The sequence below is a fragment of the Epinephelus lanceolatus genome, chromosome 8 (genome assembly GCF_041903045.1).
Source record: "Epinephelus lanceolatus isolate andai-2023 chromosome 8, ASM4190304v1, whole genome shotgun sequence".
Classification (NCBI taxonomy): Eukaryota; Metazoa; Chordata; class Actinopteri; order Perciformes; family Serranidae; genus Epinephelus; species Epinephelus lanceolatus.
Genome location: NC_135741.1, coordinates 46,715,517 through 46,742,254, shown reverse-complemented (window position 1 = coordinate 46,742,254; position 26,738 = coordinate 46,715,517). Strand labels below are relative to the sequence as shown.

The 26,738-nt window shown below is 40.7% G+C and overlaps 1 protein-coding gene across 7 annotated transcripts in view; it reads right to left on the bottom strand.

The window, feature by feature from the left end:
* Positions 1-26,738, bottom strand: part of vps13d (vacuolar protein sorting 13 homolog D) — a 268,286-nt gene that overhangs the window by 109,656 nt on the left and 131,892 nt on the right. For all 7 annotated transcript variants that reach the window (XM_033628067.2, XM_078170383.1, XM_078170380.1 and 4 more), the window contains 8 exons: positions 20,234-20,384; positions 19,874-20,090; positions 16,107-16,278; positions 14,045-14,160; positions 11,342-11,566; positions 10,932-11,221; positions 10,366-10,499; positions 9,744-9,899 (listed from right to left, as the gene is read on the bottom strand). In XM_033628067.2, the coding sequence (XP_033483958.1) occupies positions 9,744-9,899; positions 10,366-10,499; positions 10,932-11,221; positions 11,342-11,566; positions 14,045-14,160; positions 16,107-16,278; positions 19,874-20,090; positions 20,234-20,384 (1,461 nt within the window). The remainder of the gene's footprint in view (positions 1-9,743; positions 9,900-10,365; positions 10,500-10,931; positions 11,222-11,341; positions 11,567-14,044; positions 14,161-16,106; positions 16,279-19,873; positions 20,091-20,233; positions 20,385-26,738) is intronic.

Genomic DNA, 26,738 nt, shown 5'->3' with positions numbered 1-26,738 from the left:
ATTGTCCTGAAAAAAACTCAAGATATAGCATGTGTATGTAGCCTTTATAATGACTGTGATATGAGCTTAAAAGTAAAGGCAGTAAAAATACCCCAAAAAGGCCTAGGGCCCAAAGGGTTAAACAGTGATATTAAAAGGAAGGTGAGAAATTAAATTCAGCCCCAAAACTATTTTATCTTAAGTGTATTTTTAAATCCACACTTGAATGTTGGGCATTATCAAGAAAATATGTAGTTTTCTTAAAAATCAACTAGAAGAGTAATGTCATGTGCTTGCATAAGATTTCTGCTCAGTCATTCTAACAAAACCATAATGAGCTTGTTTTCTTCACATAGAGGATAACTATGGCCAGCAAGCAAGGGCAAGAAATGTTGAGAACAAAAAGCATGACTATGAAAATCTCTGGAAACTTTTATGAGATAGGGGAGAGTGGGGTAGGCAGCCATAGAATTGGTTCTATGTATTTTGTATTATTTGTATTTTTAATATATTTTTATATTTTAAGTTTCAATTTGCACTCCATGCCCTGAAGTTGGGAATTTTAACCTACAATATTTGTATTTGTATCAATAAAGATCAACATTTTTCCCAATTTCTTAAGGGGTTCTTGTTTAATTTATATGATTTAATTAATCACAATTAAAGATAAGATACCAGTTTGATCATATACCACTAACTGCTTTTTTGAAAAATACACTATAATTCAATATTCTAAAAGCAAAATTGACTTTGATTATTATTAGTATCATTGGTTGACCCAAATAGAAGAAGAAGAAATGATTTTGCACTTGTCCTGTGCATTTGACCCTAACTATGTAAGAGCTGTGGTGCTATGGCAGACCCTCTGTGCTGCCATCAGCACAAATTATGTCCCCATGCATGGGCGGATCTACCGGGGTGGCATAGGGTAGCAAATGAAAGAGGGTTTAGTGAAAACTGAGTATGTTAACCCTGAAATGAGGGAAACTCTGGGTTTTCAGTTCCAGAAAGAGAGGTAAATCAACACTCTGAGTCAATCACCATGGCAAGTGAGTCTGTGAACCTAACCTGCTCACTGGTTAGGTTTTTCTCTGTCTCCTCCCTCTTACACGCTGTTTCATTTCCTCATTCATTCAGTCTGTGTCAAAGCTTGAATTGAAGCACATTCATTAGCGGAGATTTACCGTCTGTCACAGTCTAAATCCTGCTGGATATTAGTTTGTTACTCAGGACTGTCTTAAGTTACTGAATTTATACACATCAATCATTTCTTTGGACATCAGCTTTTGTCTTTACATTCAAATATTACACAGCGAGAATTCACCCTCAGCTCAGAATCAAACCTCTGTCCTTTTGATATTTATTATTTTTTATAACACTGTGCACAAGGATCAGACTGTCAGTCTGTTAGAGCAGCTCCGAAATGATTATTGCACATAATGTGTAGGTCTAATTATTTAAATTTTAAAAATCGGTATGAAGCTTTAGACACGTAGTATCAATGACTAATGATCTCTGTCACTGATGTCATTGGTCGCACTGATGGAACATAATTCCTATATCCTAATATTGGGGATTATATGTTCATATTTCTGAGTGAGCATAATGAGCAAAATGGAGGCGCTGTCTTTTATTTACCTGTTGCCATGGTGAATCGTGGAGTCGGAGCTCCACTGATGATGTGAACATACTCAGAGTTGACTGAACTAACTCAAATTGGCTGTTCTGGAACCGGTAACTCAGTGTTTTCCATCTCAGGGTAAATCAACTCAGAGTTCAAGGTTAGACTCAGAGTTTGTTGAACCTCCTTCAACACTTATTCCTAATATGAACTGTTTCACATGAAACCTCAAATGCAAGACATTGATTGCATGAGATTAAGTTTGTCTGTATGAGTTTGTAAATGGCAGCCCGTGCCCTTATGTAGTGTGAACATACTATTTCTCATCAAACTGTGATTAAATTCAGTATATATACATCTGCCATATGTTGCCACCCCTCAAAAATTCCTGCCCCCCTCTTGCCACCCCATAAATATTTTCTAGATCTGCCCCTGTCCCCATGTGAAAAAATCCACCATCCAGCGTGATTTTTTTTTTTTTTTTTAAAACAACTTAAGTACTGGTTAGGGTTAACCCTAACCCGCTGAAACTAACTAGCTAGGTAGCCTAGTCATTAACCTGTACTTGCTAGCTACTTACTAGCTACTTACAGCAGTGTCATCATCCAAAAATAGCATTCTTCTAATAGAAATGTTTTTGGGATTTTCTTTTTTGTTTGTTTTTTAACCTAAAAACAGTTGCTGGTAAATTTCTCTGGGAGTTTGTGTCAATAACTGAACATCTAACTGTCTAACTGAGCATGTGCAGAGTGAGTGGCATCACTCTAGCTTACTTCATCAAATGCATATTGTTGTCTCAAACGATGTTTGGGTAGGAGTAATTCCTGGACTCAAAATGTTTCTTGGAGGTGCTCTTTGGTTAGGGATACATGTCTACATCACAAAGAAATTTCAAAGCAATCTCTTTAAAAAGTCAAATACCTTTATAATGGCATGATCATATTAGACATAGAAACAATCTCCAGTGCATTTCAGCACCAGTCTTTCGCGAAGGAACAAACCAAATTATTTAATACTGGCACAACCAATCATCTAGTGATATTCCTAATAGCTTTAATGCATTCCTTGACCCAGAAAATGTGTATTTTGACACCAACATTGACCTTCTAAGTAGCTTGGAAGCTGAGATATTGGCACTTATGGATTTTACATGGCCGCCTTCCACCATCTTGATGAAGTGGCCCCCCTTCTAAAAAATTTGGTGCTTTTGTCAGGCATGTCCCCATTAATTTGCTAAGCCGCCTGACTATATGTGTAACATATTGATTTGATGCGCTTTAATGACATATTGTTGTGATGTTTTTGTAGTCAGGTTTTGGTTAGTTGGCACTGCCAAAGCGAAGTCAATTTTAGTTTCCTACTATTAACACAGTAAGTCTTGCATGCAATTAAATGACCCCTTAATTAACCCTAGCACCTTTACCCAACATGGATCACTTACACATACACTCATATACTGTATTTTTTTTTTTCCAAAGAGGGAACTCAAAGTTCCTGCTTCACAGGTTTCCATTGCTCCTTTGTCCTAACTGTCCTGACTTTGTCCTGACTGACCACATGTGGCCTTTGTCTCACACACACACCTCTTACTCTGTGTTCCAACACCCATGCTACCACTATTTAATATGCCAGAACAGGATTTAATATGTCCCAATATACAGTGGGCCAAAAATACCAGGATGTTCTCCTATATCCAGTCGCATTTCGCAATCATGCAAGCCAGCATGTTTTTCTGGCTATTCTGACCCACAGTCCTCTGCACACTGGAAGATACATCACATTGACTGAGAGGCAAACAGACGACAGCTTGACAGCTGATTGGCAGCTCTCAGAAGCCCCAGTGTTGGATGACAGCACATTTTAGTGACTGATGACGAGTTGAATAGTAATAATGGGAATATTAATTAGTGAAGTGTACAAAATAATCATAAAGATAACCAGCAAGAACATAACTATGAAAATAACAATGACAGAGAAATGCATATGCAATTTTACTGTTGTGAATAGATCAGAATCTTCAAAATATGCAGTTATAACTTAAAAGTTGAGCTACATACAGTACAGGCCAAAAGTTTGGACACACCTTCTCATTCAATGCGTTTTCTTTATTTTCATGACTATTTACATTGTAGATTCTCACTGAAGGCATCAAAACTATGAATGAACACATGTGGAGTTATGTACTTAACAAAAAAAGGTGAAATAACTGAAAACATGGTTTATATTCTAGTTTCTTCAAAATAGCCACCCTTTGCTCTGATTACTGCTTTGCACACTCTTGGCATTCTCTCCATGAGCTTCAAGAGGTAGTCACCTGAAATGGTTTCCACTTCACAGGTGTGCCTTATCAGGGTTAATTAGTGGAATTTCTTGCTTTATCAATGGGGTTGGGACCATCAGTTGTGTTGTGCAGAAGTCAGGTTAATACACAGCCGACAGCCCTATTGGACAACTGTTAAAATTCATATTATGGCAAGAACCAATCAGCTAACTAAAGAAAAACGAGTGGCCATCATTACTTTAAGAAATGAAGGTCAGTCAGTCCGGAAAATTGCAAAAACTTTAAATGTGTCCCCAAGTGGAGTTGCAAAAACCATCAAGCGCTACAACGAAACTGGCACACATGAGGACCGACCCAGGAAAGGAAGACCAAGAGTCACCTCTGCTTCTGAGGAAAAGTTCATCCGAGTCACCAGCCTCAGAAATGGCAAGTTAACAGCAGCTCAGATCAGAGACCAGATGAATGCCACACAGAGTTCTAGCAGCAGACCCATCTCTAGAACAACTGTTAAGAGGAGACTGCGCCAATCAGGCCTTCATGGTCAAATAGCTGCTAGGAAACCACTGCTAAGGAGAGGCAACAAGCAGAAGAGATTTGTTTGGGCCAAGAAACACAAGGAATGGACATTAGACCAGTGGAAATCTGTGCTTTGGTCTGATGAGTCCAAATTTGAGATCTTTGGTTCCAACCGCCGTGTCTTTGTGAGACGCAGAAAAGGTGAACGGATGGATTCCACATGCCTGGTTCCCACTGTGAAGCATGGAGGAGGAGGTGTGATGGTGTGGGGGTGTTTTGCTGGTGACACTGTTGGGGATTTATTCAAAATTGAAGGCACACTGAACCAGCATGGCTACCACAGCATCCTGCAGCGACATGCCATCCCATCCGGTTTGCGTTTAGTTGGACCATCATTTATTTTTCAACAGGACAATGACCCCAAACACACCTCCAGGCTGTGTAAGGGCTATTTGACCAAGAAGGAGAGTGATGGAGTGCTGCGGCAGATGACCTGGCCTCCACAGTCACCGGACCTGAACCCAATCGAGATGGTTTGGGGTGAGCTGGACCGCAGAGTGAAGGCAAAGGGGCCAACAAGTGCTAAACACCTCTGGGAACTCCTTCAAGACTGTTGGAAAACCATTTCAGGTGACTACCTCTTGAAGCTCATGGAGAGAATGCCAAGAGTGTGCAAAGCAGTAATCAGAGCAAAGGGTGGCTATTTTGAAGAAACTAGAATATAAAACATGTTGTCAGTTATTTCACCTTTTTTTGTTAAGTACATAACTCCACATGTGTTCATTCATAGTTTTGATGCCTTCAGTGAGAATCTACAATGTAAATAGTCATGAAAATAAAGAAAACGCATTGAATGAGAAGGTGTGTCCAAACTTTTGGCCTGTACTGTACATTGTAAGGTAACGACAACAGAGCTCTTCTGGTTGACCTCTGTCTCTGGCGAGCTCAGTGAATAACATTTTGTTTTATCTTCAAACAGGGTTGAAAATTAACTTTTTGGTCCACCTGCCACAGTGGCCAGTGGATAGCAAAATCTATCAGCCACTCAATAGATTACCATTGCTTTTTTGACTGATAAGTGAAGAAAATCTTGCAGCTACCTGCATATTTTACCAGCATTTGGTTAGTGGCTGGTGCTGATTTCCAACTTCCAAGTCTCAAAATTTCTTAACAAACTGCTCTCACTGCCACAATTTTCACTCTACATACACATTTATACATCAAAATGTAGAAAAATTTGTGTTGGTCACAGAAATGTGCTAATGGAATCACTCACACTTACACTTGTATACACATTTGGCTCAGTGAGCTTCCAAGCAAAGGGAGAGACATTTTTTTCTCATTCAGTCCTATGTAAATTGAGATGAGAAATTTCTGGAAAACAGCTGGGGGCACCAGTTTTCTAACCTGCAACTGTGATCACATTTTTGACACCACAAACACAATGAAGCTATCTCAGGGTTTCTGCTGGTATCAGCAAATCTAATTTAATGCTTTTTAATGCCCTTTTTAATGCCACTTTTAACAAATTTAATGCCCATGTCCAACTGCAGATACAGTTTTTTTATTTATTTCATATATATATATATATATATGTATATATATACATATATATATATATATGTATATATATACATATATATATATATATGTATATATATACATATATATATATATATATATATATATATATATATATATATATATATATATATATAGACAAAATTGTAAGCATTTAACAATGCTAATCTTGAATATTTGAGAAAATCTAAATTTACATTAACTGTCACTCTATAGTGAATTAGAAATGGCTCACAAGCAGAGGTGGGTAGTAACTAGTTACATTTACTTGAGTAACTTTTTGGATAAATTGTACTTTTCAGAGTAGTTTTAATGCAAAATACTTTTTAATTTTACTTGAGTTATATTGTTTTAAAGCAACAATACTCTTACTTGAGTACAATATTTGGCTACTCTACCCACCTCTGAATACATAATTACATGATAATGAAAATGAGTTCCATTTTGTTTTTTATTGTCCTCTGTATCATGAGTTGCATCAGAAATTATTTAACAGGTGTAAGAATTTAGACTTGATGTGGTTGAATGATGCTGAGAGGCTCAAATGGATTTTTGATTATAAAGTATTCGCACTTGCTGACTATTTAGAGAAAGCTTGGGATAAACGAAGAAAAGTAACATATATGTGAAAATATCTATTTTGGTTTTGTTGTGGAGAAAGAACTATTATTTACTTTTATTTGATTTATTTATTTGATTTTTGTTTTTGTTTTGTTTTGTTTTTCTGGTGTAAATTGTGTAGCTCCCAAATTAAGTGAATGTGATTTTGTAAACTGATGATTTTCTTTTTCTGGTGTCTTATAATCCCGTAAGGGATGAGTCTTTGGACATGACACAAAAATAAAACTCATTCATTCATTCATTCATTCATACACACACACACACACACACTATCTGACTATCTGACAGCATGTGTGATTACACCGCATTGACGCCCATTGTGCAAAGTTTGAAGATCTTTTTGCACACGCTGCACAATGCCTCTCCGGGTTTACCGTCGACGGGCTTTAACCAGGTTCTGAACAGTTCCTCATCCAACCACTTCTGCTGAAACTTGCATTTTCCCATTTTTCCAACATTTGCTAATATTCCCTCCGCTCTTTCGCCACAGCATGAGCACGTTCACAGTACGCTGCGTTCCAAGCATCCGGTGTTGTGACTTTGTGCACCGACCATAAACAATAGCCAGTTAAAGGGTTCTGCTGTCAATCATCACATTACACTTCCGATCAAAATTATTAAATGTTTATATAATCAAAATAAATCATGAATAACAATGGGTTTTTTTTCCATCAAGTGTATTTAATTTTTTAATGCCTCTGGACATCGAATTTAATGCTTTTTAAGGCATGAAAGACCTCGAAGAAGAAAAGTTATTACAGGCTCGAGTTTTAGTCAAACTGTGTGACCGTGGGATGGCGTCAAAGTTAGGGGTCTCGCCACAAAAAAAGGAAGTAGTTTATAACTCCAGCATACATGGTCCAGTCTTCCCCAAACTTCACAGGAATGATGACACTCCCACCAGGAACACATCTATATGCCAACAGTTAGTAATGAGTAGTGAGTACAGCGCCACCTGCTGGCAACAGGAAATGACGTTTTAGACTTTGATGTACATCTCCTACAAAATTGACCAGACTGACCTCAAACCTGGTCAAAAAAGCCATAAGACAAAGCCGGAGTTCATTTGACCTTGTAACAGCCCAGCATGTACAAAAAAGCCTCTTGGAACCATGCTCTAACCCCAACAGCAAGTCGGCTACTTTCAATTTACTTGTGCCACCTTTGTTCATTTTTGGCCATTTCCAGTTCCCAACAATTGTGAGACATGTGGGCATTTACCAGACAGAAAGAGTCTCATGACAGACACTAGTGAGTTGCATTATGGTAAATGTAGGAGTCAGTGTTTTTGGAGTTGACCCATACTAGATACTAAAAATCACGATATCTGCTGCATAGGCTTTGACCATTCCTTGTAATTTGTCTCTTATGCCTAAAAACTTCATAAAAGTGAAATCAACAGGTTACTCTTCTAAGAGCCATCTTTAAAACTATTTAAAAACCACTGGAGTTAACCAATGAACACTGCTCCCCCTCCACTTCGAACTTTCATCACACAGAGGTCAAGCAATAACCGGGCAACGAGGAGAGTGTGTCATACCCATTAGGAAAAGTGCCTTTAGCCACTCAGCATTTTCAGTTAAGGCATCGCAGGACTGGAATACAGTACCAGTACACATCAGAGAACTCAGTTCATACCATTTGTTCACAAAACAGTGGAAATCATGGCTCATCAATAATCAAACCTGTACACATTAATACTCAACTGCTGCCTCTGTCTGCTCTTTAACAACTGCCTGCCTGCCATATTCTTTTGCTTATGTCTGTCTTGCTGTTGTTTGTCGCAGTCTATGTTTGTTTCTGGTGAATTAGGCTGCTTTGTAATTGTTACTTGTCTTGTCTTGACTTGTTCTGCTTTTATGTTTCTGTTGCTATGTTTATCTGTTACTATATTTTTGCTTAAACTGCAGGCAATGATATTGTTTTAAACTTGTTCTAACTTTTTTATTACTTAGGCTGCCACCTCAGATCTGGCCAGGGACTGCGGATGAAAACTAGCCTTTTGGCTAATTCCGGCATATTTACATTTCACTGTTCATTAATATGCATTGTCCCTGATAAATAAACAAATAAATAAATAAAATAAAGTTGGCAGACTTTAACACTGATCAAGAAGTAAAAATATCATTTGTATCACGTGGGTGTAATAAACAGTAAAGAGTCTGAATTTTGGGCTTATGACCAAAAGGAACACTGTACATTTGACTAAGCAAAATTGTCAAACACTTGAAGGCAATAATAGGTACAAAATTTTGGATGTGTTATAAGAGCAGTATGCCCATTTATAAGCTATGTTGTGTTTCTACATTGACCCCCACTCTCCCCAGTGACTATGTTTACGTTTATCCTGAATATAACAAGATTCTGAATTTGATATATCATGTAAACAGCATAATCCGTTTGGATATTCTGATTTAGGCCTTATTCTGAATGTGGTATTTTCCAATGAAGACATGTCCATTATACGAATCTCAACTGGAGTTTTACTGCAGTTTGCGACACACGACGTCTTGCACGTTTACAGTTGGCTCTGTGCGTTGTCATGAAGACACTGTACACAAACCAACTCACAAACAGTTTGTAAGGCTGGGGTGGAGATGCAAGCCCAAAAGAAAAGCCCACATTTCTGGTTTGAAGTAAAAACACACCTACTTTTAAAAGACTGATGAACAGGTTTTTGGATCTATGCAAATACTGCAACATTGGCCTTTTTAAAAGGGTGGCTGAAAGAGGAGGCAGGAGTCTGAGTTCACGCAGTCAAACAAGCCCACTGGTAGGAAACATCGGGCAAATGGCACAAGAATCACCAGCTGTTCCACTTTTCCGTATTTTGATGTGATAAACCACATCAGGGTATCTAATCGTTAATGTCTCAAAACTCAAACATTAATACATGGCTGCATGTTAACAGGAATATTAGTGGAATACTCACTATCATTAGCCATGTAAACAGCTTAGTAGGAATATTGTAGTAGGAATATTGTCTTTTTCAGAATATGGGAAAAAAACAAAATATTTTGTTCATGTAAATGTAGTTGGTGACAGTTACATGTTCTATCTGTTCATCCAAACAGTGCTAACCACACTGTGCTTTCCCCAGTTACATGTTGCATGTCTTATTTTGGTTGAGTGCTCATCCCTGACCTCCAGCAGCGGTGGGATGTCCTCCACATTGAAGGCGTCCAGTAGGCCTGAGCTGCTTTGGTATGTGGGGCTACCACACAGTTCCACCTGAATATTGACTGGGTCAATGATAGATAGCGCCGTCTCCTGCTCACTGCCCAGCCGACACGAGAACACCTGGGGGTGACAAGGTACCTCAGAATCAAAGCTAATAAAATGATCTGAATATTTGGTTAGTAGTTAGTAGCACTATGTACTGAGCTTCACTGTGTACTTTTTGGCCATCGAGGGTAAGAGGAGAATGAGCAGGAGGAGATGGAGTTGTAGGGTTATAGTACAGGTTGCAGTTTTAGCAGCAGTGATAGCGGTATTTGAAATATGATCAGTAACACAAATAGAACTTAAACCAGTTTCCAGAAATAACCGTATCTGCAATGGCAAGTACAGGTATAGGTGGTATAGTAGAGCAAAAATAGCAGCAGCAGTATTTCAGTTCATTCTTTATCTATTTAAATAAGTGGTGTCTTTGAGATTGGGATACTTTGATTAAAAGAATCCTGATTAATGGTGGCAGTGGTCAAACTAGTGCTGTCATCAGAAATGTCTGACAAAGACATGGTGCTGTGAAAGTGGGATATGTCACCTCTATTCCTGCAAGGCTGCCAGAGAAAGGTCTGTCCAGCAGACGGGGTTTGTAGGTGAGGACAGTGGTGCCTTTTAGAATGATGGCGTTGGTATCCAGACAGGATGAGTCTTCCACAACCACAAACTCTGTGCCTGAAGATACAGACAGGCCAGGTCAAATTCATATGTAAAGAACTGTGTCACTTACAACTTATTCTGGGCAGCTCCCTGAAGTTCAAAATCCAGGGGAACATTAATGCCAACATTTTGTTTGGTGAAGGTCCAGCTCATGACATCTTCACAGTTAATAAAATACTCACAATGGCATATGCTGTGCACAAATAACCCTCATAAACCCTGGGAGGTCACTGGCTTATTGAGGTAGTTTCTTGAATTTTCAGTGCCAGATACTGTTTAATGTTTAAGATCATAGTAAAGTTGTTGCTACTGTACTTAGTTGCTAGAAGAATTCATGGTGTTTTTTTGGCAGTAATCAGAGTGTTCCAAGCATGACATTACTAAATAGTTACTACCTGCAAGCAATCAAAAATTTATCATCTCAGTCACTGATCATTCTCATCTGACCTGTGACGTTGATCTTGACCTCCAGGCAGCGGTCCTGTGTGACCGGCACTGTGGACCTCTTGGTGACCACACCACTCTTGACTGTCTTTGGCATGACTGCCCCAGTGGTGCTGGTGGTGCATGAGTCAGTGCTGGTGTTACTGGGCCAGCGCCGATGAGGCTCAGCACCACCCGATGCCTTCTCCTCCGGCACACGCAAGAAGTCTCGCACCAGCTGGAGCCAGTCAAAGATGAGGAAGACCCTCAGGTTGTTGAGGACCACCGTGAAGCAGGAGGAATCACGTGTGGATCTAAGGGAAGGTGGAACACCATTTATATGATCAACTCTTTAGTATCTAACAGTATCTAAAATCTGTATTTTTACTTGTGTTTGTAAATGCTCCATGGGCCTCAAAGTTCTCCACTGATACCTATAATGCAGTTCCAGCTGCAGCGATGCCCGATTAGTGCCTGTTTTGGATGGCTGGAGGATGCAGTCAAAGACATTGTGCCTTGTCCCATCAGATCTACTCGTGCTTGTATTTAGCCCCGTGCACCTGGTGTCGTATGCCAGCAGGGAGTGAGACACCAGGTTGACAGACTTAGATCCATTGGAGAAACTCTCAAAGAGCAGCTTGGATTTCATGAAGTCAAACCTTTGCAAGAGAAACATAAACATAATATTCAATCATAGACTGTATAAAATATTGGACGTAGCCACCATGACATCACCCATTTGTTTGTGGACTCCTGTTTGGAAGGCTCAAATTTGTCAATGTAGCTGTTGCCATCTCGGATTTTCGGAGCCAGAAATGACCATATTTGGACGAAAGAGCAGAGATAACCCTAATACTAGCTGCTAGCTTGCTTAGCATGGTGCATTTACAGCTATGGTTAATTGTGATAATGCTAATGTTAATGTAATGTTTTTATATTGATGGTGTATACTATTTTATCTGTGCCATAAAGCACTTCGTAGCAGTGATTTGAAAAGTGCGATACAAATAAAGTTTATTATTATTATTATTGTTATTATTAATAATAACAATAATAATAATAATAATAATGGTAATAATAGAAATGCATATGCTGTGCTGGCACCTGGGCTTCAGTGAGAAAAATCTGAGCAATCTGTAATTTTTTAAACAATTATTTGTGTGCCTCTTGATGCTTTCCACAGTAAATCACATGTACAACTATTTATATATTTGGAATCCTACTATTAAATGGAGAAACCTCTGTCCCTCCGTCCGTCCTTCTGTCATCATCCGTTTTCCTCCTCACTGCTTTGACCCATTTCTCTGAACTTGCACATAGGCTTTCATCTTGGTCATGTGCAGACAGCCACAATGCCGTTTTTGCATTTTTCCTACATTTCTACTGTTTATATTCGCGTTTCCACTACCCATTCGTACTGTGAGCACCATTAGCAGCGCGAGCTGCGCATGCGCGGAGACCACTTGGGACATGCAATTTCAAGCACCAACACTTGCTGAAGACTAACTGTGCGTTCACACCAAACGCGATGGACGCGATGAACGCCACAAGTTTCCATTCAAAATCAACGTAAATGATGCGATGACACACGATGTCGCTTCAGGCGATGCGTTTCAGGCGATAAGAGCGACGCGATGAAGCGATGACGTGATGACACGTCCATCGCCTCATCGCGTGTGTCGCTTGAAGTTGAAAAATTTGAACTTTTCAAGCGACATCGCGTGACGCTGTGCTGCGACATCCAATCAGCATTGATATCCAACCATTCATAAAGAAATTATAAGCAACTAACCGGAGACAGATGGACAGGCGCTCCGCAGCTGGGATGGAGCGTCTGTAGTTGGTGTCCAGGCGGGAGATCCTCGCACTGATACGGGCCAACAGGTCCTCAAACTAGGCCAGCGTCAGCCTGAAGTACCGCTGGAAACGACCGTCATCCAGATGCAGCTCTTGCAGGAGGTGATGATATTCACGCAGCTGTGTGCGTTTCTGGAGGATATTGTGAACCCAGACACGGTGGCGTTTGGGTCTCCGATCCAAATCAGATGTCCACAACAGATAAAGAGCCGCTACGGTAGTTAACTCAGCCATGGTTGATGAGAAAATAGCGGGAGGTGAAGAAAATTGCTGGAGGAGGGTTGCGTCATCACGATTGAAGCGATGATCAAAAAGGTGACATTTGTGATCAAGTGACGCGATACTCGCGTTACAGGCGATGACATCGCGTCCATCGCATTTGCTGTGAACGCACGATAAGGCAATTATTTTACTGAACGAACGCGCGTCTGTGTCTGTGTGCGTGCGTCTGTGTGCGCGAGCCAGCCATTACGTATTTTCACTTTACTGACATTAGCCTACAAACATTACAAACTAAACATTGCACTGTGCACTTTGCACTGTTTCTTTCATTCTTTCTCCGTGTTGTGTGTGTATGTGTGTACCTGTGTACACGGCCCGGCGCACACGTGTGCCTCCGCGCCGTCAGCCAGAACTATGCTCCATGTATTTTGCCATAAAGCATGTTTCTAAATACAGTGTGCATTGTTTGTCTTACATTAGTCTCGCTCACCAGACCTTTCTCAAGAAAAGAAAGGTCTTGCTGGGCCAACTCTCACATTAAGATTGGAGAAAAAAACGCCCCGGCTGCTTGTATTTCTTTCAACCAATCACAATCGTTCTGGGCGGTGCCACAGCAACGGTGCGCTTGCAAAAATATTGCCAGGGGGAAACAGGTTTTGGTGTAACACGCCCACAAAAATATCATCTACAGGACGCGAACCATGGCAGAAAAATGGCTACATCCCCACAAGATCAAACACCGCAAAAGTTAGTAAAGGACGTGTTGAAAACAGTTGAAAACTGCTACACAACCGGAGGTGGTAGGGCGGGACTTCAGTGGGTGGCTCGTTCCACCCAATGAAAGGCTGATCTCTGCAGCAAACTTCCGCCCACTCAGACTAGTCTTACATTAATATTTATTACACAGTGCATTTACAGTGCTCTGATTTTGCATCTCCTCTAATATACTGTTTTTTATTTCTTATTCCTCTATACATAACACATCCCCGGGTGTGGACTAGTTTGGAAAGAAAGCAAATCTGGACTGAATTGTTGGTAAAAAGACAGAAAAGTCCCACCTTGCTAATGAGCGTTTCTGTTCAGTGGGTGTGGGGCTGTCCCAGAGCTCCAGACTGACATCCATCATGTCCACCAGGAATGACAAGTTGGTGTAAACATCTCCACTTAACACCGTCTGAAGAGACACAAAAACATTAACAAACATTTGGACCTCCAGTGGGGACTACTTGGTAAAAACTACATCGTAAAGACACAAAATGACCAGTAAAAGAGACAGAAGTATAAAACACCTCACAAAACATTCAATAAATTATAAACCCTATGTGGGCCCCATTTTGAAGCTTGTTCTTCACAAAACTTTGGACAAAGCTGCTGTAGCTATATGATGTCAGTGTCTGCAAAAATAGCATTTGCTACAAATACAGTACAGGCCAAAAGTTTGGACACACCTTCTCATTCAATGCGTTTTCTTTATTTTCATGACTATTTACATTGTAGATTCTCACTGAAGGCATCAAAACTATGAATGAACACGTGTGGAGTTATGTACTTAACAAAAAAAGGTGAAATAACTGAAAACATGGTTTATATTCTAGTTTCTTCAAAATAGCCACCCTTTGCTCTGATTACTGCTTTGCACACTCTTGGCATTCTCTCCATGAGCTTCAAGAGGTAGTCACCTGAAATGGTTTCCACTTCACAGGTGTGCCTTATCAGGGTTAATTAGTGGAATTTCTTGCTTTATCAATGGAGTTGGGACCATCAGTTGTGTTATGCAGAAGTCAGGTTAATACACAGCCGACAGCCCTATTGGACAACTGTTAAAATTCATATTATGGCAAGAACCAATCAGCTAACTAAAGAAAAACGAGTGGCCATCATTACTTTAAGAAATGAAGGTCAGTCAGTCCGGAAAATTGCAAAAACTTTAAATGTGTCCCCAAGTGGAGTCGCAAAAACCATCAAGCGCTACAACGAAACTGGCACACATGAGGACCGACCCAGGAAAGGAAGACCAAGAGTCACCTCTGCTTCTGAGGATAAGTTCATCCGAGTCACCAGCCTCAGAAATGGCAAGTTAACAGCAGCTCAGATCAGAGACCAGATGAATGCCACACAGAGTTCTAGCAGCAGACCCATCTCTAGAACAACTGTTAAGAGGAGACTGCGCGAATCAGGCCTGCATGGTCAAATAGCTGCTAGGAAACCACTGCTAAGGAGAGGCAACAAGCAGAAGAGATTTGTTTGGGCCAAGAAACACAAGGAATGGACATTAGACCAGTGGAAATCTGTGCTTTGGTCTGATGAGTCCAAATTTGAGATCTTTGGTTCCAACCGCCGTGTCTTTGTGAGACGCAGAAAAGGTGAACGGATGGATTCCACATGCCTGGTTCCCACTGTGAAGCATGGAGGAGGAGGTGTGATGGTGTGGGGGTGTTTTGCTGGTGACACTGTTGGGGATTTATTCAAAATTGAAGGCACACTGAACCAGCATGGCTACCACAGCATCCTGCAGCGACATGCCATCCCATCCGGTTTGCGTTTAGTTGGACCATCATTTATTTTTCAACAGGACAATGACCCCAAACACACCTCCAGGCTGTGTAAGGGCTATTTGACCAAGAAGGAGAGTGATGGAGTGCTGCGGCAGATGACCTGGCCTCCACAGTCACCGGACCTGAACCCAATCGAGATGGTTTGGGGTGAGCTGGACCGCAGAGTGAAGGCAAAGGGGCCAACAAGTGCTAAACACCTCTGGGAACTCCTTCAAGACTGTTGGAAAACCATTTCAGGTGACTACCTCTTGAAGCTCATGGAGAGAATGCCAAGAGTGTGCAAAGCAGTAATCAGAGCAAAGGGTGGCTATTTTGAAGAAACTAGAATATAAAACATGTTTTCAGTTATTTCACCTTTTTTTGTTAAGTACATAACTCCACATGTGTTCATTCATAGTTTTGATGCCTTCAGTGAGAATCTACAATGTAAATAGTCATGAAAATAAAGAAAACGCATTGAATGAGAAGGTGTGTCCAAACTTTTGGCCTGTACTGTATGTCGACATGTAGCACAGACTTAAGTGTTTGTTGATCAGAGTGGCCATGTGGTTGCCTGTTTTCTCACGTAGGTGCTGGGGTCTTGTAGGTTGTAGGGTCGCAGGAAATCCTCAACAGGCTCTCCGAGGTTGTTCTCCAGTAGCCCTCTGATCAGCTGGTAGTGCTCCAAGTCCAGAGAGCAGTGTACCGAAGACAAGCTGCCATGGATGGACATGTCAGGCACTGCATGGCTCAGCTCCCTGACAACAAACACAAGCAGGACTTTGGATTATGAGTATGGTCTTATACTGACACTGGGCACATCAGGAACTACTGCTTCCTCACAGAAAATAAACTATGTCTCAAGATAACCAGGCCCAGTTTGTGAGCAACTGCTCTCCCTAAGCTATCCCCCAATATTCATGACAAAGAGTAAATGCAGTTTAAAACCAGAAGCACTTTAGCAAAATGCTAACATGCCTGATGTACTAAGGCTATGTGTCAAGCGGTGGAAGGTTGAAGTCAGTGGTATTAAAACAAATAGCAAGCCAAAGAAAGGCTCCACAGTAGAGCCTTTGGAACTTAATTTTTTTCTCACATTTTATCATTTGAGGGCATGCCACTTTACAGGTGCAAAAAAGATAGAAGCCTACGGGCTTGTATGGGCTACGAGCTACGGGTTCCATTGATCTATACTGTATCTATACTAAATCTATGGGCATATCCAATGACACTTTGAAAAAGAGGTAGTTTAAGGTAGTCCCTTAACTAATCATACATGCGTTTGAGGCATAACATGACCTGTAGTTGTAAACTTCATAGAGGAAACAGAACTAACTTTTTCTGAAATAATCAGTTAAGTTACGCTGCTCCTTGTGTGTAAATGTGCACAGTCAATCAATCAATCAATCAATTTTATTTATAAAGCCCAATATCACAAATCACAGTTTGCCTCACAGGGCTTTACAGCATACGACATCCCTCTGTCCTTATGACCCTCACAGCTGATCAGGAAAAACTCCCCAAAAAAAACCCTTTAACAGGGGAAAAAAACAACAGTGTCTCTTAATGGGGAGTCGGACAGCAGCTCTGCAGCTCTTTTCTGCTTTCTGCATTCTACAGAATGTCTTTCACATTTTCCTCATTAATCATGAATTATTTCACCCACCTGCACCCCATCCATGCATCCTTGTGTGTGTAAGGGGCCATACACTTGCCGCATTTTTTGCGCCCTCAAATTCATTGTTTTTAATGTAGATGCACTGCAGATGTGCTCAAACACCACAATGATACTGTCGCAGCATATATGCATTCCTGAGCACCTATTTTTCAGGGCGCGATGGCTGTGCCCTGAGATAAACAGAATTCAACTTTTGGAATGCAGCGGAGTGCACCACATGTCAGGTGATGAGGAACAACCAATCACAGCCTACAGATATCTGTAAATATCAGTCTGTGATAAATATGGAGGAGAAGTTGATTATTTTAGTGCAGGGCTACCCCGAGCTTTACAACCGTCCCATGGACAATAGGCCTACACACAAACAGCACATGGGAGAAGATCAGCTCTGCACTCAGGATTTCAGGTAAATAGGTTATGATACACTATTTGACACAACCTGCTGCTGCGCTCTTGAAAGCTGTCACAGAAAAGGCAAAAGGGCAGCACCCAGCACCTCACCTTGTGTTTTCCTGGCAGTTAAAGATGCAGCGTATGTACAGTCCCTTACACCAGAGTGTATGCATGTTGTGAACCTGTCTATGTAGGTGCATCTTACTATCTGAGTAATACATCCTTTAAATAGCAGGAAAATACTGTGCCATTCAGACTTTAGACCAGGTTTTTGTGGGTAAATGGCACAATCGCTTTCTGCTGCCACGAAATAGCAACAGCAAACTATGAACCTGACCACACATCATTTTAAGACCCACACTCCCATGGGTGCACAGATGGGCACAAGTACATACGCTGCTTGCACAACGTGGGTGCTGGTCATGAAAATGATATTTGCATCTGTCTCAAACTAGCACTGACAGTTATACTGTGCTCTTCACCGCTTTGCGCTAAGTGTAGAGTCCCTTTTAAGCCCCTTTTACACTGCCAGATTTTCCGCGAACGTTGGGCCATTTTGCCAGCAAGCTGCGAGCGTTTAGACACACAGCCAGATTGGCGAGTTGATCCAAGGTGCCCAATTTTCCACCTCGTAGGGTAGTCATATTCGCGTAAACCTGTTAGTTTAAACAAAACGAGGCGGCCTTCCGCAACAGGAGGGGCTGTTGATGACTTGTGGGAGGAACTGTTGATGACGCCGCACGTGTGACCCACTGGCAGTGGATAAACAGGAAACAGCTGATATATATATATATATATATATATATATATATATATATATATGTATCACATTTTTCACATCACTGTATCACCGTTTAGACTAATCCGATGTTTGTAAGTCTATAAACACAATGATTGAACAAACATTACTATTTCTTAGCCGTTAGCGGTGTCTGTAATAGGTAATAACTCATTAAACGGTCCATGAAAAAAATATTCTTTCCAGCAGATGTCTTAGTTACAACATGATTGAGCTAGCAAAGCAGTTTTGTGTTGCTATGTGTGGTATTCATTCAGTTTTGGGAAATCACAATGTCTAGAAAGCATCAGTGGCTGCAGCTGACAGGGACAGCTAACAGCAGCAGCAAAGCTAACATCAGGACGTCATCTGTTAAAAGCCTCCCGTTGTCGGATACGACATGAAACTACTCCAGTTAGCTCAATCATGTTGTAACTAAGACATCCGCTGGAAAAAATATTTTCTTTACGGATGAGCACACGTTTGATAAAACGGAGTTAAATCTCTCAGCATCCATTTTCAAGCTCTCTGTGTGTTTGTTTCCTTGCGGACGAGAAAAGGGGGAGCGCACATTTCCGAGAAGGCGTGTCCTTTTCAAAAATACAAGAGGCGTTGCTTTGTTGCCGGCCGTTTTCACCGGTGTGTTAAACACACTTTAGAAAGGAGTGTCCCCAGACTATCAGAAGGTGGAGATCTCTGATTGTCTGGTGGCGAGACTAGGCTTTCCTGCAAATTTGCAAAATTCCTGTTTAAAAGGGGCTTAAGATAGGACCCTTCATGTTTTGGCCCCTGCTGGTCTTGTTGTTGTTGTTGGCAAGCCCAACAGGTCACTACTTGCAGATTGTTGTAGCCTGAGTGTCAGACTGAAGCTCCCAGAACCTTCAGTCTGACATGGCTTCCATTGAAGGCGATTTACAAGGGGGAGGGAATTTGATTTTTCCCTAACCAATCAGTAGAGATCAACGACTCACCCAGATTCTGACGCCATTAGTATCCATGCCTCGGGGTGCCGAAAAGAAGCGAGCATTGCCCGTTTAAAATGTCTCCGTCGTCGTGACGTGCACACCCAGCTGCATCGCTGTTCAATCCAGTTTAGCAGCTTCCTTAATTTGGTCCTCCATTAACGCGAGTGGTGGCGAAATACCTCGATAGCATCGTTAATGTGGCGCTGATTGGCTAATCGCTAGACCCGCCCCCACCCCCGGCATTCATTGCTCCTTCCATCGTTTGGACGAGATAAATCGCAAATTCATTGCAGTATGCCAGACCAGAGATGCAAGCCTACTCAGTTGAGTGGGCGGGGTCTATGGTCTGGAACCAGGCTAAGATTGTTGTACAGTATGAGCGGTAAGTATAATGTAATTTCTATCAAATATTTTCTTTAGACACAGAAATATGACTATGTCAATATTAAAAATAATAGATGGACAAATTGAGACCATGTGCAGGACCAGCCCCCAACACCATTTCACTGTAAAACACCTAAACAAAGAGCAGGACGTACTTGTCCAGGTTGCGTTCCACTTTAAGCTTGAGGCGGCAGCAGTCTTTCAGCAGGTTGTCTCCGGTGCGACAGACAGAGTATGAAGGGAAGATAAGATCTGAGGAATCAGGAGGTTTACCACCACTGTCCCTAGGCTGATGGGGCAGTCGCTCTGCAGCAAAGATATCCATCTCCTGCAGGTCCAGGGCAATGCAGTCCAGCAGGCACACATGGTCTTCTGATGGGAAAAACACAGAAGGTGGCACAAACAGCTATTAACAGAGATTAAAGACCTTTAAAGGTGTCTCAGCTCCAACTCCTACATGCAGTACTTGCAGATGCACTGTATGGCTTTCTGTCAAGCTCCACTGTGATGCTAACCTAAGATGTGAGGTTCATCCCCCTCAGGGTCCCTCCGTGCATCTGAGGCCTGTGGCCTGCCAAGAGTAAACCCTGTGGAGGAGGAGCTGGAGGGAGGGGTCCTTGGCTTCTCCTGCTCATTACTCCTCCCTGCTGCACTCCGGACACGCTCCTTTTTTAAGAGAAGAGAAAGAGAAGAGACACAGAATTGCACGGTAACAGGTAACCAGGTAAGGTTTTAGCAAAACAAAAATGATTCCATTTCTATGCTTTGTTTTACTATTATGTTTGTATCACCAACGAAATAATTACATCACTGAATTATTCCATTAAGGTGGCGGCCATCTTGAAAAATGGCCGCCATCTTGAAATTTCAATTGGCTCCGGCAATTTTCTTGTCAAGTGACCCATGTAGACTGCTCATACCACTTTTCACGCTTGTATCACCGACTGAACGATTTGGCCTAAAATCAGCTCTTAGCCGCTCCACTATATTAAAAAGATGTAACTAATCCCTCTTCACTTAAAAGCATTTTCAGCTCCTAAACAGTGGAGGACAGTGCTGAAACTGCAGTAATGGAATGGGTGGGCTGGGGCATGCAGTTGTGCCAGCGACAGTGGAAGAGAACAGGCACCTTAGTCAATGGTCCCTGTGTTTGCGAAAGGTGAAAGCTCACTGAACTCCCCTTAAACAATAATAACTCAATGACATTGTCTCCTATGCTAGATGAAACCATTCAACACAACAGTGAATTCGTCTTCACCACGGTTTATGACAATAAGTCTACATTTTTACAAATTAACTACTTGGAACACTCTCAAAGACAGCAAAGTAGAAAATCAACAAACACTGATATTTCAAGATCAAACTGTGTCAAAACAATACATCAACTTTTACCAGTAAGTTCTCTGATCGGTGTATCTACTTCAAGACATAACAGGGACACATCTTACAATTGTTTATTACATTAGAAGTTCTGAAATGGGTGACTGTTTCAACCAAGATGCAAACACAGGCCAGCTGTTGTTGACATTCTGGAGATAAAATCAGACGGTGTGTGTGTGATACAAATCCACTTATTTGGCCAATAACCAATATCAATATATCCTCTCCTCTCCACACCTAATTTGAGTAATCAAGTCTCCTCTGCAGAAATCTCTTCAAGAATGAACATCAGAGCAATCTTGATGACCCACCAGCAGATGGAGGCATGAAATAAAATACTTTTCAGTGTATGTATGTTCATTCATTGTGCAAATAAGAAAAACTGACCACTGCAACCTCTCTTGAAACTTTTTTTTTTTACATATAAGTTTTTGTAAAATCTCTCCCTTTTGAAAATGACAAAAATTAAGAGATTCTCCGTGTAGTTGCATTTTTTTCTTCAATATTGTAGATAAGCAAATGTACACAGTTTGATAACCATCAATTTTAATATTCCGTATACCGCTGCAACCCTACCTGTATTATAGCATCATGATGCATATCCTGCTCCCCCCTTCACCATGGGAATGAGGTAGGGCTGCCCCTTATCTCCCCTTTTACTGACCATAACTATTGAGCAGTTGGCAATACAGTTTAGAAAGACACAGGTGTCTAAGCGCATTGAATAAATTAAAACAACTCAGAAACTTTTATTATACATGGATGGTTGTCCTGTATACTGTATATCTATGACCAACTGTCACCTATATCAACAGAACCAGAGTTTTTTTTTTTTCCATTAGTATAAACTCATTCAAAATATACAAGTGGATTCAGTGAGGTCTGAGAAAAGTTGTATTATTATTATCATTGGTTATTTTGTCATCAATTGTCTTTAAGAAACATTTACTTTAACACTGGAAATCCACATACCCCTCTCCAGTTTAACACTGGAAAAAAAGAAATGCATCATTTCGAAAAGAACAAATTAACCCATTTTGAAATAATAGGGTATTATTAGTAGTAGTACTATTTGAAAACATAGAGGTATTGCAAGCAATGACTACATACAAACATGGACTGTAAACTCATACCTGGTTTGTAAGAATGTAAGATAGGTGTGACAAGGGCACCTGGTATATGAGAATAAAGTGGTCAGAATCAAGAGGCCCTGATCATATTGTTAAATTTTCAATTGGTAAAGGACTAAAGATGCATGTTCTAGATAGAGATTAACCATATTTCAATACTTATATGACATATGTTTATGTTCATTTATATTTCACATCTGTATTTAAGCTGACCAGATATAAAGATACTAATGTTGCGTTTGTTTGTTTGTTTTAAATGTGGGGTAAATGTGTGTTATTGTTCTGGGGTTTTTTTTTGTTTCTTTTGTCTTGTTTTGCTTTGTTCTTGGGATTGTGGGTCATTGTTTTGTTGATGTGTTAAAGTGTACATGATGTAGATTGTTGAGAAATCGAAATTCAGCTATAAAATGTCATACAACACCAGCACAGTCAAAGAACTTGAAAGCTGGTGTATTCCTTTCAACAATACATGCAACACATATTGCAGACAGCTCAGTCATTGAACTGTAGTGATAAAACATTTGTTTCACCAATAGTAACCCTTCTGTTTTCATTCCTGAAAGGTAGGGATGCACAATAACAGCGGCACGTAATCGGTATAAATCGGCCAACATTTCTTAATTTGCACAATGACTGAATATTACAATACATTGAAAAGTATTGTATTTAAAGCGAAATTTCGGTTTATTTCAACCTGTCTCCTACTGTCCTAAATTTGTTTCAAGTGACTAGTGACATTAAAATAATAGTTAGCATGTTAGCCGTTAGCCTAGATACAGCCGGGACGCATAGTAGCGTCAGACCTGTTAAACCGTAAGTGAACGGGCAACCTTCAAGTGCAAAGTTAGTCCACTAAACAAGCTTTTTTTCCACAAAGACCGCCTCATATCGTTAGGATAAATGTCAGAGAACATATAGAAGACAACATGTAAACGTGTTGTCTTACCTTAACGGTGTGCTGCCATGTTTGTTTACCATCTAGCTCTGCTTTCCCCAATATTTTTTGAGGTGGTTATCATACCATTAAAAATCTCATATTGTTGCAACCCTAAGAGTTACACACGTTAACTGTTTTGTGTATGTCCTAGAAATAATGGACATATTCTGTTTGTGTCAGCTGTCTGTAGTAACAGTTTCTGGTACTGTGAAATCTGGTGTAGTATAAACACTTGAAAGGTAAAACTGTCATATTGTGACAACCCTTTTCCACACCAAAGCAAAAGCATGCCATTGTACCTTGTAGCGGAAGGAATCCTTGTATGAATTTTCATGCAGTATAAAATTCTTCACAAAACAAACAAACAAACAAAAGCAGATGCATATAAAAGACTAAATACATTATTTACCTAGTGTTCTCCTTCCAAAAAGCTGACACTAGCAAATTCTTAAAAAAATCTTCAGTTAGCTCCATCATGAGTATACCTTTTTATTTATTTTTTTTAAGTAGAACTCCATACTTAAAATCAATTTCACTTCCTCTTCCTCACTATTATTAGAAACATGCTGATATATCACGATTTTGGAAAAGAACAAACCTGACAAGTAAACCAAGACTTTTGTTTGTTTGTTGAAGTGCTGCAATTTAATTTGCACAATAAAGAATAAAATATCTATACATGAAAAAGTAGCAAAAGGTACACTTAAAGATCCTCTCAGGCATGTTTTAAGACAGTGGTTCTCTATCCAAAAGTGGGTCACGGGTCCATTCTAAATGGAACATAAGTGACTCCTGATTCTGTCAAGTTTTTAAAACAGACTTTATTTTATAGTACAGTGAATTTCTGGTACAGAGCTTTTATTTTCAAGTGCAGTTTCCTGCTGTAGAGTGACTGACTAATGGACAGCCTCTTGAAAGAGACAGCAAGCTAGCTAAATGACACGGCCAAACGCAAGTACGACGCTGAATATACTAAACTGTGTGGACTTTGAACTAATGAAATCTGGACCCCCTGGCTGGACCAGTTGGAAACCACTGCTTTATGACATATCAGCTTTCCCTGCCTGGACTGCTAATATGTATGTGATATGTTTTTTCCAACAGGAAAGTTCAACAACTAAAATTCTTAAAAGCACATCTCCTCATTTTTCCTCATTGAAAGATCCTGCAAACTGGTGCTGGCCCCTGGCATAGGCAGTATAGGCGAACGTTAAGGGTGCTGTCATCCATAGGACACACCACAAATGGGGGAAGATAAAAAATCAAAATGTCATTTTTTTTTTTTTTACTATAATTTACTTATACTATTACTATTTTTACTCTCCAACCCACCAACTCTCCAGTACCAACCTCCACATCTCTGATCTACTCTGTTTCTGCTCAAACTGTGTGCTCGCACTCAGATACAATGTTGCTTGCACATTGATTTTTGTGTGTGTGTGTGTGTATGTATATATATATATATATACATATATATATATATATATATATATATATAGGACCTCATGATATAACTTAAAGTAGTCAGTGTACAGCTTGTATAGTAGCATAGATTTACCTTTCTCTGAAAATTACTTAAAACACAGCCATCAACATCTAAACAGCTGGCAACATAAGTGAGTACACCCCACAGTGAACATGTCCAAATTGTGCCTAAAGTGTCAATATTTTGTGTGCCAACCATTATTATCTAGCACTGCCTTAACCCTTTTGGGCATGGAATTCACCAGAGCTCACAGGATGCTTCAGAAATCCTCTCCCACTCCTCCATGATGACATCATGGAGCAGATGGATGTGAAGACACCTTGTGCTCCTCCACCTTCAGCTTGAGGATGGCCCACAGGTGCACAGGTGAGTTTAGGGCTGGATACATACTTGGCCAGTCCATCACCTTCACCTTCAGCTTCCTCAGCAAGGCAGATGTCATCTACTAGGTGTGTTTTGGGTCATTATCATGTTGGAAAACTTGATAATGAAAACTTGCAGCTCAGTTTCTGAAGAGGGGCGATCATGCTCTGCTTGGAATTCATGTTTCCCTAAATGAGCCGAGCTCCCCAGAGTCGGCAGCACTCATGCAGCCCCAAACCATGATGCTGCCACCACTACTGGCACCTTGGTGAAGAGCACCAAGACAACTGTCCCTTGTCTACAGTCAAGTATAGTGGTGGCAGCATCATGGTTTGGGGCTGCATGAGTGCTGCCGGCTCTGGGGAGCTCGGTTCATTTAAGGAAACATGAATTCCAAGCAGAGCATAATCGCCCCTCTTCAGAAACTGAGCCGCAATGCAGTTTTCCAACATGATAATGACCCAAAACACACCTAGAAGATGACATCTACTTTAAGTTGTATCAAAGTGTCATTTCTATAGTGTTGTCCCATGACAAGATATAATGAAGTATTTGCAAAAATGGGAGGGGTGTACTCACTTATGTGAGATACTGTATACACACACATATACAGTATATATATATATATATATATATATATATATATATATATATATATTATGCAGCTATTATAGTAAACAGGGCTCAACAATAAGGATTGCCCGATTGCCCGGGGCAAGTAAAACTCAAGGTCGGGCATGTAAACTAACAACTCACTTGCCCGATCGGGCAAGTTGCTAAAAATAGTAAAAGTTAATAACTAATTGATAAAATAAATGTATTTTAAAACGTGCTCCTTCGGCTCTGACGCAGCGGTCTCTCTGCCTGAAGTCACAGGCACAGCTGTGTAACAATGTCCTGCCCACAGCCCCCATTGACATTATTTTGTGCGACGGACGCTTATGTCATCGTGTCATTTCTGTCTCTACATGGTTACGCGTTAACAATTCTCCTCTGCTCTCTGTATCGCGCACGGCGGAGTTCCGCCACACACACAGGTGAGCACGCTAGAGCCACATTTTCATGACCAAACCTGACCCCGAGCCCGGTGCAGTTTGTCAGCTGACAAAATTATTGTTATGGACACTGTGTAAATAACCATCGACAGACTGCACATTACGCACAGACAAACACGCTGCTCACACAGCAGCGCAGCACAGCACTCATGCAGAGCTTGTGTTGCGTTCAGGCGTTGTCACGTAAATAACAACTTCCAACACTTAAATAGGTCATAGCACAAAACAGCAGCATGTCAAGTGACTTTTTACTTTATTATACTCAATAAAATTTTATTTTCCTAAATCTTGAGACACCTCATATGTAAGCTAGACAGACATTTCACCTGCTCATTACTGTGCACAAATGTACTGTATGTACTTAGTCCTAAAGAGCCCTTCTGGTGCCAGTAGATACACAGAAACATCCCAGCAGGCTGTGCTTTGCAAGCATACAAAAAAGTTTCACGCATGTGAAAATTATTTTTCATGCGTGTGCTTCACCTCTGCTGCTACAACTCCATCCTAGGGGAAACACTGCTGTGTGCGTTTTGTGCAACAGGTAGATGTGGTAGTCTACTGGTAGAGTAGAGAGAGAGCTAAGTAGCACTGAAGTAGAGTAGAGCAGGGCAGAGAGATGGAAGCAAAATATATTAAACCTGGTGTTAATACAGCAGAACTGGAGAGAGG